Source organism: Rhinoraja longicauda, chromosome 25 (assembly GCF_053455715.1).
Source record: "Rhinoraja longicauda isolate Sanriku21f chromosome 25, sRhiLon1.1, whole genome shotgun sequence".
NCBI lineage: Eukaryota > Metazoa > Chordata > Chondrichthyes > Rajiformes > Arhynchobatidae > Rhinoraja > Rhinoraja longicauda.
The window spans coordinates 31,111,816-31,126,098 of record NC_135977.1 but is presented as its reverse complement, the minus strand read 5'-3'; the positions used below and the strand labels follow the sequence as shown (position 1 = coordinate 31,126,098).

At 42.9% G+C, this 14,283-nt stretch overlaps 1 protein-coding gene across 1 annotated transcript in view; it reads left to right on the top strand.

Annotated features, from left to right (window-relative positions):
- The first annotated feature begins 11,842 nt into the window (after positions 1-11,842).
- The window catches only part of rfc5 (replication factor C (activator 1) 5), a 42,831-nt gene continuing 40,390 nt past the window's right edge, over positions 11,843-14,283 (top strand). Inside the window, exon 1 of the mRNA XM_078421755.1 lies at positions 11,843-11,945. Within this exon, the coding sequence (XP_078277881.1) occupies positions 11,905-11,945 (41 nt within the window). The 5' untranslated portion in view covers positions 11,843-11,904. The remainder of the gene's footprint in view (positions 11,946-14,283) is intronic.

Sequence of the window (14,283 nt, the reverse complement as noted above, 5' to 3'; positions counted from 1 at the left end):
CAAGAAGGCACAGCAAAGACTGTTCTACCTAAGAACACTGAAAAAGTCTGGTCTACCCCAACAGCTGCTGACGACCTTCTACCGCTGCACCATAGAGAGCATCCTAACGCATGGCATCTTTGTGTGGTACCTCAGCTGCACGGAGGCAGAAAGGAAAGCTCTATAGCGGGTAGCCCATAGAGCTCAGAGGGCCATCGGAACACAGCTACCAGACTTGGAGGGCATCTACAACACACGATGCCTCAGAAAATCCACAGAAGGTAGTTGAGGCCAGTTCATTGGCTATATTTAAGAGGGAGTTTGATGTGGCCCTTTTTGCTAAAGGGATCAGGGGGTATGGAGAGAAGGCAGGTACAGGCTACTGAGGTGAATGATCAGCCATGATCATATTGAATGGCGGTGCAGGCTCGAAGGGCCGAATGGCCTACTCCTGCACCTATTTTCTATGTTTCTATGATTCTAAATGGCCTACCCCTTATTCTTAAACTGTGACCCGTGTTTCTGGAATCCCCCAACATGGGGAACATTTTTCCTGCATCTAGCCTGCCCAATCCCTTAAGATTTTTATATATTTCTATAAGATTCCCTCTCATCCTTCTAAATTCCAGTGAATTCAAGCCCAGTTGATCCATTCTTTACTCATTTGTCAGTCCCCGCCATTCCGGGAATTAACCTGGTGAACCTACGCTGCACTCCCTCAATAGCAAGAATGTCCTTCCACAAATTAGGAGACCAAAACTACACACACAATATTCCAGGTGTAGTCTCACCAGGGCCCTGTACAACTGCAGAAGGACCTCCTTGTTCCTAAACTCAAATACTCTTGCAATGAAGGCCGACATGCCATTAGCTTTCTTCACTGCCTGCTGTAACTGCATGCTTACTTTCAGTCTCTGATATACAAGGACACCCAGGTCTCATTGAACCTCCCCTTTTCCTAATCTGACACTATTCTGATAATAATCTGCCTTCCTGTTCATGCCACCAAAGTGGATAACCTCACATTTATCCACATTATACTGCATCTGCCATGCATCTGCCCACTCACCCAACCTATCCAAGTCACCTTGCAGCCTCATGGCATCCTCCTCACAGATCACTCTGCTACCCAGCTTTGTGTCAGCTGCAAAAATTGGAGATGTTACATTTAATTCCCTCGTCTAAATCGTTAATATATATTGTAAACAACTGGGGTCCCAGCACCGACCCTTGCGGCACCCCACTAGTCACTGCCTGTCATTCTGAAAAGGACCCATTAATTCCTACTCCTTGTTTCCTGCCTGCCAACCAGTTCTCTATCCATGCCAATACCTAACCCCAATACCATGTGCTCTAATTCTGCACACTAATCTCTTGTGTGGGACCCTGTCAAAGGCTTTTTGAAATTCCAGATACACCACATCCACTGGCCCTCCCTTATCTATTCTACTGGTTACACCCTCAAAAAATTCAAGCATGATTTCTCCTTCATAAATCCATGCTGACTTTGACTGATCCTGTCACTTGTTGTGCCATTTGTTTAACTTATTGGATAGTTTATTTTACAGGATAGCCTGCATTCTAAATGTAGAAGAACTACCATGGCTCACACTTAAAACTAGTCAAGCAATAAAAAACAGCTTCCCACACACAATCATATTCTTGCATAAATAAACTCAATTCAGAAAAATTGCATATATTAAGTACAGGAGTGATTCTACAGTCCTGTGCTTAAATTGAGTACCAAAGAACTTTGGATTTGGAAGTCTATGGCCAGGAGTGCCTGATTTTCCATTTATTCGTTTAAAAAAAGGATAATTAGGGACCACAGCTCTACAACCTCCTTTATAGAGCTCTCTATAAATAATATTTCCTGCTGACCATGGAATTAACTAGCAACTTCAAATGATTCATTTAATTTCCCCCAGCCACAATACGCTGATAAATCCAATCAATGAAATCAGGAAATGATTGGGGTGATGTAAATTCTTGAATTTGAAACTTTGCATTGCTTACCTTATAATAAGGTAATAGCATATAGCATATAGTACAGTATAACACAGTAAGCCATGTGCTTTAAACAGTCCGCCAACCATTGATCCATCTGCTGAACATTTGTCTAATGGATCTCATGTATACGCAGTCATTAAACAACAATGATGATTAGGTTGTAGTATTAGGCAAGATACAGAAATTGTATTAATCCCTAAAATTTCAGGCATGATACCAAGAAGAATGCTGTACAGGTGAAAAATTTGTTTGAAAGCATTAGACCACTATTGCGACAATATTGAAGCCATTAGGATATTTGACTCCTGACTTTGAAATCTTGAATGACAACATGTCTTTTCACTTTTAAAAAAGTCACAAAGTGATTGAGTAACTCAGTGGGTCAGGCAGCAATTCTGGAGAACATGGATAGGCAACTTTTCAAGTCAGGAAGTATCTTCAGACTGAAGTCCATGTTCTGCAGAGATACTGCCTGACCTGCTGAGTTTGTGTCCAGCGTTTTGTGTCTCTTTTTTTTTATAAACCCGCATCTGCAGCTCCTTGTGTCTCTATGTCTTTTCACTTGTTTCATGAAAATATAAATTGAGTAAGACTCCAATAGTTTAACACGCAATTATTCAGATATCCTGAGTTGTGTTCAGCATTTGCGTCAGTCATTAGTCTGGTATGTGAACTGGGCATCCACAGTGTGGCCGCAGCTGGAGTCGGCGTCTGGAACACCAGGGTCAGAACATGCATTAGGTTAGGGCCAGAGTCAGGATCCAGAGAACTTATATAGTTCCCACTTCTTTTCAACTCAATGGGTTCACTGGGAAATTCATTATAATAACGTGTAACATGTAAAGGCAAGTGAATTAAAAGTATATTTGGGCATTTATAAGAGTAAAGTTCAATGCAGGTCCTCCACTAATTTTCCGGCAACTGGTGGTTCAGCACCTCCTTTAATCCGGGCAAAATTACGAGGGCGCACTTGAAATCTCTCCCAGAAGTCCCCCAAAAATGTGGCACCTAGACCGGGAAAGGCGGCTGATCTAGGATTGGAATTGAGGGGAAATCATTCCTCTGATCCTCTACGAATTTGAACATGTAGATTCACTGCCAAATTTGCCCACATAATGACAGTAAATTTAAAATTAATTTGTTGCATGGAAAATATTTTAGGATATCCAGATATGATTGGTATTCGATAAATTCTACTTTTGTCTTGTAAAAATAACAGATCCATCAATATTGACTGAATGACAGTATTCGCAATTTCAAAGCATACAACATTGAGATCCAGAAAATTGTTTATATAGCACAATATGTTTATGCACCATAGGAAAAAAATAATCTAAAACTTGAACACATTTGGTGACTGTGTACCTTATGCAGAGTTTGTGCATTTTCTAAATTATAGAGAATGATGAACAAGCGCAATGGTGCTGAAAGTCATTGAGCACAGATTTTTACTGTAAAAGGCAATTATGGAATGTAAATGATGCAGAGTTCAAATAGTTGGTTTAAAAAACTGATTTTACATGACTAAGAGAATCAGTCTCATGTGGACCATGTCAGTCTTCGGGCAAGTAGATCATACTTGATGTTCAATACAACCTCTGATCATTGACCGTTCCTCCGCGCAAAGTCATAATCAAATACAAAACCCACCAACCAACCATGTCTCAAATCGCTGAAGAGTCAATATCCCAGTTACTTGCCCGCCTCCTCTTAATGGATTGATCCTTGCCACCCCATTCCTCAATCTCCAACTTTCAATATTACAAGTTCCACAAGTTCACATGTGATAGGAGTAGAATTAGGCCATTCGGCCGATCGAGTCTACGCCATTCAATCATGGCTGCTCTCTGCCTCCTAATCCCATTTTCTTGCCTTCTCTCCATAACCCTGACACCCGTTCTAATCCAGAATTTGTCTATCTCTGCCTTTAAAATATCCACAGCACCCTGCGGCAATGAGTTCCACAGATTAACTACCCTGGACTCTAACACCAGTGGAAACATCCTTTCCACATCCACTCTATCTATGCCTTTCACTCGTCCATAAATTTCAATGAGGTCCACCCTCAACCTTCTAAACTCCAGGTAGTAGAGGCCCAGTGCTGTCAAATGCTCATCATATGCTAACCCACTCCTGGAATCATTCTTGTAAACCTCCTTTGGACCCACTCCAGAGCCAGCACATCCTTCCTCAGATATAGGGCCCAAATATGCTCACAGTACTCCAAATGCGGCCTGACCAGCAGCTTATAGAGCATCAGCCATTGCAGCCCTCCACTCATTTTTCCAAATCCAACCATTTCTACTAATTTCCTGCCATCCCTCAATAATTTCTTGCCATTCCAGGTGAGCTCTAACTTATCATTTCTCCTCTACTAAACACCATCCCACCACCCTTCCTGCAATGTCATAGAGTCATAGTCATACAGTGTGGAAACAGGCACTTCGGCCAAACTTTCCCACACCACCCAACATGTCCCATTTACACTAGTCCCACCTGCCTGCGAGTACTGCACGCCTAGATCCCTCCGCTCCTCAACACTCCCCAGAGCCGTACCACTGTGTAGGTCCAGCCCATGTTAGACTTCCCAAACTGCAACACCTCGCATTTCTCTGCAGTAAATTCCATCAACCATTCTTCAACCCACCTGCCCAACCGATCAAGATCCTGCTGCATTTTTTGACAACCATGTTCACTGTCTACAAAACCACCCACTTTTGTGTCATCTGCAAACTTGCTAATCATGCCATGTATGTTCTCATCAAAATCATTGATATGGATGACAAGTAGCAATGGGCCCAGCACTGAACAATGAGCACACCACTAGTGACAGACCTCCAGTCCAAAAAGCAACCTTCCACTATCATCCTCTGCTGCCTTCCATGAAGTCAACTTTCTATCCATTCAGCTTTCTTTCCTTGGATCCCATGGGATCTAACCTTCCAAAGCAGTCTTCCATGTGGAAGCTTATTGAACGCCTTTCTGAAATCCATATATATGTTTACAGCTCTGCCTTCATCAACCTTTTTGGTCACATTTTCAAAAATCTCAGTCATATTTGTGAGACATGACCTCCCGCACACAAAACCATGCTGATTATCCTTAAACAGCCCATGACCATCTAAATGCATGTATATCCTACCTCTCAGAATACACTCCTATAACTATCCGACCACATATATTAGGCTCACTGGCCTGTAGTTCCCAGGCTTTTTCCTGCAGCTTTCTTGAACATTTGCCACCCTCCAGTCTTCTGACACCACACCTGTATTTAATGATGGCTCATAAATCGCAGCCGGTCCTCAATGTTTCTTAGGCATGTTAGGAAAACATTGGTTAAGAATACAAATTAGGAATAACGTTTATAACATGGAAATATGAGATTGGTGGAGCAGAAAAGATCTGTTGGGAACTGGAGATGAAACAATATGTTTACTATTCCTCATATTTCATCTGAAATCGATTCCAAATATTCAACATTTTTCTCTGTGGCTTGGCATAGAGGTAAAAATTAATTAAACATTTCTCAGATTTAACATATCAATACAATACAGCCTTCAGAAAAGAAGGTGCCTCGCTAAAGTTGTAAAATGTGATGGAGAGAAATTTCAATCACATGTTCACAACCTCACGCCCCACATCCAGGTAGCGGAGGACATCTGTGGAATACCACAGATGCTGCAATTATGACAACCTTCAAAAACATAGAAACATACAAATTTAGAAAAATAGGGATAGGAGTAGGCCATTCGAGCCAGCTGATCATGGCTGATCATCTAAAATCAGTACCCTGTTCCTGCTTTTCCTGCTTTTTCCCCATATCCCTTGATTCCTTTAGCTCTAAGAGCTAAATCTAATTCTTTCTTAAAAACATCATGTGAATTGGCCTCCACTGTCTTCTGTGACAGAGAATTCCACAGATTCACAACTCTCTGGGTGATAAAGTTTTTCTTTATCTCACTCCTAAATAACCACATATATTAGGCTCACTGGCCTGTGGTTCCCAGGCTTTTTTTCCTGCAGGCTTCTTGAATATTTGCCACCCTCCAGCCTTTGACACCACACCTGTATTTAATGATGGCTCGTAAAGTGCAGCCGGTGCTCATTTTTTCTTAGGCATGTTAGGAAAACATTTGGTAAGAATACAAATTAGGAATAATGGTTTAGAACATGGAAATATACGACTGGAAGAGCAAAACAGATCTGTTGGGAACTGGAGATGAAACAATATGTTTACTATTCCTCAGATTTCAACTGAAATCGATTCCAAATATTCAACAATTTTACCTGTGGCTTGGCATATAGGTAAAGATAAAATGAATATTTATAAAAATATAAATCAAAAATTTTAAATCTTGTTTACTAAAAGTTTTCTAATTTTCCTAAAATGTTTGACTCTCAATACATCACAATAAACATTATTACAAATATTTATTGTTCTTTTCAGATTTACCTGAGCGACAGTTGGACCATAGGGATGCACAAACATTTGCTTTTATGCTTAGATAATAAAATGAAGGCTTTGTTTGTTCTCTTAAGTGGATGTAAATGAATTCAAAACACTCCTTTCAAGTTCAGCAGAGCATGAAGCCAATATTTATCCTAATAGCAACATCTATCAAAACAGATAACTTGAAGGTATCACAAAATGCTGGAGTAACTCAGCAGGTCAGGCAGCATCTAGGAGAGAGGGAATGGGTGACATTTCGGGTCGAGACCCTTCTTCAGACTGATAACTTGGTCACTTGAATACAGATAACTTGGTCACTGTCACATTAGTACTTCGCTAAAGTTGTAAAATGCAATGGAGGGAAATTTCAATCACATGTTCACAACCTCACATCCCACATCCAGGCAGAGGAGGACATCCAGGGTATACCACAGATGCTGTAATTATGACAACCTTCAAAAACATAGAAACTTAGAAAAATAGGGGCAGGAGGAGGCCATTCGAGCCAGCTGATCATGGCTGATCATCTAAAATCAGTACCCCGTTCCTGCTTTTCCTGCCTTTTCCCCATATCCCTTGATTCCTTTAGCCCTAAGAGCTAAATCTAACTCTCTCTTGAAAACATCCCGTGAATTGGCCTCCACTGCCTTCTGGGGCAGAGAATTCCACAGATTCACAACTCTCTGGGTGAAAAAGGTTTTCCTCATCTCACTCCAAAATGTCCTACCCCTTATTCTTAAACTGTGACCCCTGGTTGTGGACTCAGCCAACATCGGTAACATTTTTCCTGCATCTAGCCCGTTCAATCCTTTAAGAATTTTATATGTTTTGATAAGATCCCCTCTCATCCTTCTAAATTCCAGTGAATACAAGCCCAGTCAACCCATTCTTTCATCATATGTCGGTTCCACCATCCCGAGAATTAACCTGGTGAACCTACGCAGCACTCCCAGAATAGCAATAATGTCCTTCCTCAAATTAGGAGACCAAAATTGCACATAATACTCCAGGTGCAGTCTCACCAGGGCCATGGACAACTGTAGTAGGACCTCCTTGCTCCTAAACTCAGATCCTCTCGCAATGAAGGCCAACATGCCATTAGCTTTCTTCACTGCCGTACCTGCATGCTTACTTTCAGTGACTGATGTACAAGCACACCCAGATCTCGTTGCATCTTCCCTAGTCCTAATCTGACACCATTCAGATAATAATCTGCCTTCCTGTTCTTGCCACCAAAGTAGATAACCACACATTTATCCACACATTAGATAACCACACATTTATATACTGCATCTGCCCACTCACCCAACCTATCCAAGTCGCCCTGCAGCCTCATTGCATCCTCCTTGCAACTCACACTGCCACCCAGCTTTGTGTCATCCGCAAACTTGGCGATGTTACATTTAATTCCCTCGTCTAAATCATGACAATAGACAATAGGTGCAGGAGGAGGCCATTCGGCCCTTCGAGCCAGCACCGACATTCAATGTGATCATGGCTGATCATTCTCAATCAGTACCCCGTTCCTGACTTCTCATATACCATTAATATATATTGTAAATAACTGGAAGACTAATTTGATAGGAACTGCGGAGAGGTTTCCCTACTATATATTATGAAAAATGTCATCACGAGGGTTATCTGCAAATGTCTCCTTCAGGTAGCTGATGAGCTGCTTCCTGAATCACTGAAAATCCTGTACAGTTGAGGATTCTGAGCTCAAACGGCCACTTCTAAAATACTTTCACATTCAGGTACAGAACCAGGAAGTAGGCATTAAACAGGCAGAGCAAGTCAGAGAAGTAGAGAAATGGGATTCATCCATCAAGTAAAGAAGAATAAACAGAAGACCAAATCGGGATCTGCTGTGGTGAACTTCTGTATCAATGACTACTCAAAGAAGATCAGTACCTGCAAACACACATCATGGAACAAATAATCTCTATGTCATTGGATCCTCGATTTCCGCATTGGCAGACCTCGATCAGTATGAATTGGCAATAACACTTCCTCCTCAATTACCATCATCACAAGACTACCCCAAGGCCGTATGCTCTACTTTCTCTATACCCACGACTGTGTGCCAGACACAGCATCGACGTCATCTTTAGATTTCCTGACAATACCACAATTGTTGCACAAATAACGGGTAACGATGAGTGAGTACAAGAAGAAGATTGAAAATCTGATTGAATGGTGCCAGAACAACAATCTGTCTCTCAGCGATAGCAAGGCCAACAAAATAACTATTGAATTCAGCAAGGGAAAGCTGGATATCCATGAACCTGTCTTCATTGATGGGATGGTGATGTTCAATAGCTTCAAATTCCTGCATAATCCTAAAGATCTGTCCTGAGCCCAACACATTGATGCAATCATAAAGAAAACTTGTCAACACCTCCACTTTGTTAGAAGATTGAGGAGATTCGGTATGCTAATGGATACTCAATCAAATGTCCACAGGGGTACAGTAGAGAGCATACTCAACCTAGTTTGGCAACTTGAACGTCCAAGGAGTTTACAGAGAGTGATAGATATTGCCCAGCCCATTTATAGGAACTGACCTTCTCATCATTGAAGGGATATATAAAAGATGCTGCATCAAAATAGCAGGGAATATCATCCTAACCCACCCAGCCACGTTCCCATTCCGCTACTACTATACTACGATAGTACTTTACTTATCCCAGGTGGAAAATTGCTCTGCCAATAGTCATAGAACACAACAAGATACATGAAATTAAAATGACGAATGGAAAGTCCAAGATTGGGGATGTGCAAAGATTGGTGGGGGGGGGGGGAGTCAGTCTACTTCACGACAGAAGGGGGAGGAGTTGTACTATTTAATAACCACAGGGAAAAAGGATCTCTTGTGGCATTCTGTGCTGCATCTTGGTGGAACCAGTCTGTTGCTGAAGGTGCTCCTCAGGTTGACCACTGTGTCATGGAGGGGGTGAGCTGTATTGTCCAAAATGCTCCACAGTTTGAGGAGCATCCCCCCCTCCAAGACTATCTCCAGTGAATCTAACTCCACCCCCAGGACCGAGCCAGCCTTCCTGAAGTGCTTGTTAATTCTGTTGCCGTCCGCAGCCTTCGCCGTGCTACCCCAGCACACGACAGCAAAGGAGATGGCACTGGCCACCACCGATTGATCGAACATCTACAGCATCTTAGTGCAAACGTAGAAAGAAGGGAGCCTCCTCAGAAAGTACAGATGGCCCTGTCCCTTCCTATACAGTTCCTCAGCATTCCTGGACCTGTGCAGTTTACTGTCCAGGTAAACTCCAAGGCACTTGTACTCCTTGGTAAAATGCACATTCACCTCTGAAGTCCAAGGTGTAGATGTTGAACAGGAAGGGAGAGGACCATCCCCTGTTAGGGCCCCTGTGTTGCTCGCTACCACGTCTGAGACATAGTTCTGCAGACGTGAGAGTCTGTCGGGGAGCAGGGGCAGGGGCCCTTCCATCAAATCTGTTTTAAAAAATAGGTTTAGCTTGTTTGCCCAGTCCTGATTAAGAATTGGGAAGAAAGAACAAGAGCCTGGGAATCGTGACCAGCAGATTCAAGAAGAGCTTCCATCAGGCTCCACCAGCTTCCATCAGGCTCCACCAACTACCTTAGCAACTATAATATTCTATGGACTGTGTATTCGCTTGTCGTTACTTTGTTTTTGAACTCTTATGGTTACCTAGTATTACTACTTACTTAGAATCACAGTCATTAATGTATTGTATTATTGAATATTATATTTGTATCTGTGTGTTATTGCATTAATTGGCCCGTTAAGCTGCAGCAAGTAGTGGTTTGCGACTTGGGGGGAATTTGGAGATTATATAATTTTCAAATTCCTCTCCTTCCTGGTACTAGTGGTCTTGGAACTTTGATATATTGAAGAAAGGTCAGTGAGAATGTAGTACATTATGCTTCACAATGTATTTACATTTCCTGGATAAATTGACCAAGATAAATGGCATACAAAATGTAAGGATTATGACTGTTTTCAACCAATATATGAGTAAAGTTAACTTTATCTATGGACTGAGGAACAAGCCCAAGTAATGAGTTGGCATTTCCATGTATATTAGACAATAGACAATAGGTGCAGGAGTAGGCCATTCGGCCCTTCGAGCCATTCAATGTGATCATGGCTGATCATTCTCAATCAGTACCCCGTTCCTGCCTTCTCCCCATACCCCCTGACTCCGCTATCCTTAAGAGCTCTATCTAGCTCTCTCTTGAATGCAGAGAATTGGCCTCCACTGCCTTCTGAGGCAGAGAATTCCACAGATTCACAACTCTCTGACTGCAAAAGTTTTTCCTCATCTCCGTTCTAAATGGCCTACCCCTTATTCTTAAACTGCGGCCCCTTGTTCTGGACTCCCCAAACATTGGGAACATGTTTCCTGCCTCTAACATGTCCAACCCCTTAATAATCTTATACTTTTCGATAAGATCCCTAGAGCTGTCCCAAAGTATTCAACAATTTTGATAGTGGCCAGTTTTTGATTTGTTTTTAATATTTGTTGCAAACTCTCAGCAAGAACATGTGTATCTAGCCACTGTTAATATTCTCCAGACAAAATAAATAACAGAACAAAATTAATCCATCTAAAAAGATCCAAACATCACTTTCTCCTTATCTGGAGGCCATGACTGCTGTGGGACGAAGGGACTTACTCTGAGTGTTCATCACCCTTTTGTAAACCTGTCCATGCCCATTTGGTCCGCTGGTTGGCTTGATGTTTTCTTTGGTCAGAATGCATTGCAGGGTACAGAGTACTAGAATATCGATCATAAAATTCTAAGCTAGTTGAGATGTTTTGATGACACTTGGTTCTTTTTGGTTATACTTTAGTTTGTCTGTACCTTAAATAGTAGAGCCCCAGATGTATGCGCTTGTTAAAATTCAATGTTTTGAAACACTAAGGCAACATAGTGGTATCCTTTTTGTTTCATCAAAAGGACCAAGATATTCAAATTTCAATTAAGCTTCCTCATCCAGAGTTGTGAGCATATGGAACATGCCAATACGGAGAGTCATTGAAAGGTGTTGAACAAAAGCATCTAAACGGAGGCTAAACAATGAGGGAGACAGAAGGCTGGAGTGATGTATAATGGGACATAAAACAAGTTCACTCATCTAGAAGTTTATTTCACATTGTTAATCATTTTCAGTGTCTCCCTTTAGCTTTTGATCACAAATTTCAAAGTACTGTAACGTTCCTTCGTTGACAGGTCCGTGATCCAAAACTTCCTTTATCTCCTGACTGATAGTGCCTGGTCTGCTCGGGGTTTTCAGCGGTTTCTGCATCATTGCACATTCTCCTCTGTGCGGGAGGACCGGGTGGCTCTTCATCTCCATGTGGAGTCTCTCCAAACACAGGCACAAACTTGGTCTCCAAACTCGCGAGAGCTGCGGCTCCACGCCGGTGGCTGGCGCCAAACTGCGCTCTCCCGTTGTCACTATGGCGGCTGCGAAAGAGTTGAGGAGCCGGAACCTGCCCTGGTAAGAGAAGCGGGGAAGGGAGAGCGGCTCAAGGGAGGCGGTGGAACGGCCGCAATGATGGCGCCGGAGCAGCTGCGGGAGCTAGCGCGAGTCCCGGGGACGCTGAAGGAGGGAGCGGGCGGGGGGGGCGCGCGCGCCAGATTTGAATGCAAACGGAATGTCCGCGCGCCCGCCCGCCCGCCAGCTGCAGAGCGGACAGCCCGCTCGGAGCCGGGGGGCGGGACCAGGACCAGGACCAGTCCAGGGCCGCGGTGGAACATGAAGCAGCTCTGCAACTCAACCGGGATCCGTGCGTGATGTGCTTATGGGCAGAGGCATGTCGGGGTTGGGACCGGGGAGCGTGCCCCGAACTGCTGTGGGACATGCAGCTTACCCGCGGCCTCTGCGTGATGTACTAGCGAGCAGAGGCAAATGTGCATGAGCCGGGGGCCCGTCCCTCTATAACACGCCGTAACTCTTACATTTTTGCAAATCCTTCGTAGCATTATTTTAGACTTAAAAGTGGTCAGCAACTCGCAGCAGAATCTCAAGTCAAAGTTCTGGAGTTTGAAGTTTGAATCTCAAGTTCAAAGTTCAAAATCATTGTTATTTGCATCCGTTAGTTCAGACAGTTTTATGTTGTAGACAGACACAAAATGCTGCAGTAACTCAGCTGGACAGGCAGTGTCTCTGAAGAAGAAAGGTCTCGACCCAAAACGTCACCCATTCCTTCTCTCCACAGATGCTGCCTGTCCCGCTGAGTTACTCCAATCTCTTGTGTCTCTATTCGATGTAAACCAACATCTGCAGTTCAGTTCCTTCCTACACAGTTTTATGTTGTGGCGCCGTTCGCACCGCCGAAACACTTTGTCGGACTGCACTGTTAACCCCTGAGATAGGAGTGAAAGTCTTCATTTTATCCAGGTACACTGTGAAGATTCGCATCCTGTAGTCCTTGGTGGTGTTTAACTTTCGCCCACTGTGTACTCGAATTGCACCTCGGCAACTAACTTCCCACATGAATATCTGAAAGTGACATCATCAATGTAAATTAAATCGTAGAACTTATAGTTTAGGAAGTATAAGAAATAAATGCAGATGCTGGTACAAATCGAAGGTATTTATTCACAAAATGCTGGAGTAACTCAGCAGGTCAGGCAACATCTCAGGAGAGAAGGAATGGGTCTGAAGACCCGAAACGTCACCCATTCCTTCTCTCCTGAGATACTGCCTGACCTGCTGAGTTACTCCAGCATTTTGTGAATAAATACCTTCGCACTAGTTTAGGAATGGGTTTTCGGAACTTCGTGATGATGACAACTCTTTTGCCTCTGGGCTTTTCTTCGAAAAGTCTTTGGAAATAATTATAGTTTTTAGTTTCTAATTAATAATACCACGAGCTTTCGAAACTTGCCCTCAATTCTAAAAATGCAGTTGGATTACACATGACTTTGCTCGGTTGGGAATGAAAGGCAACAATTTAAGATTTCTGTTACAGTTTCTGCAACGAGAAGTCAGTGAAGTGTTTAGTGAACACGAACGAGCATGATGAGTGAATGAGCTTTGTTATAAATTTTGATGTGATTACATTTATGCAAGGGACAAGTCTGACTAGTTATGAATTATAATAATTTAGTCAAATATCTCTGTAAGGGCCTCTGTAATTTCTTCTTTAACTTCCCACAAGGTCTGAGAATGCACTTGATCAGGCCCTCCTGTCCCAGTTCCACGATATTTAAGGCGACTGTCAAAGTCATAGCAGATCCCCAATTTTTTTTTACCCTACAACAATGTCTACGACAATGACCACGACAATGCCGAGCCAGGTCGATACAAGTTACTTTTTTTGTGAAACTATCACCTGGCTAAGAGATTACAACGTCTTCGGAAACATCGTGAAATTCCCACGCTTACCTGAACGTCAAACTGTTGCCTCCAATCTACCTGTCAAATGTCCTGACGGTAAATAAATTGGTTAAACAAAATTATCTTCTGGTATCTTCAAATGCCTTTTCTTAATTTTAGTATTACGTGCTTCTAAATGCATCTGCCACAAGCGTTTTTCAGTGAACCTCCAGCAGAACCAATGCGTTCCCATGGGAGACTTGGAATCTGGTTTTAACGTGACGTCCAGGACTTTTCCGAAAGACAGCGAGAATCTGACTGCCAATACCGTTGTCCCCACTGTCTTTGTATCAGCCTCCCCAGGATAAACATCTTTTACTTATCCAGTCCCGCTGAAAATCCCACAGCCACTCTTCCTCCCACTGTTGGGAGATCTGATTCCTTGTAACCTGCTGCAGTCAGGTTCAGGTGTCCGCCCACCTTTGACAGCATCGCAGTCTCCGCCCCCATTCCA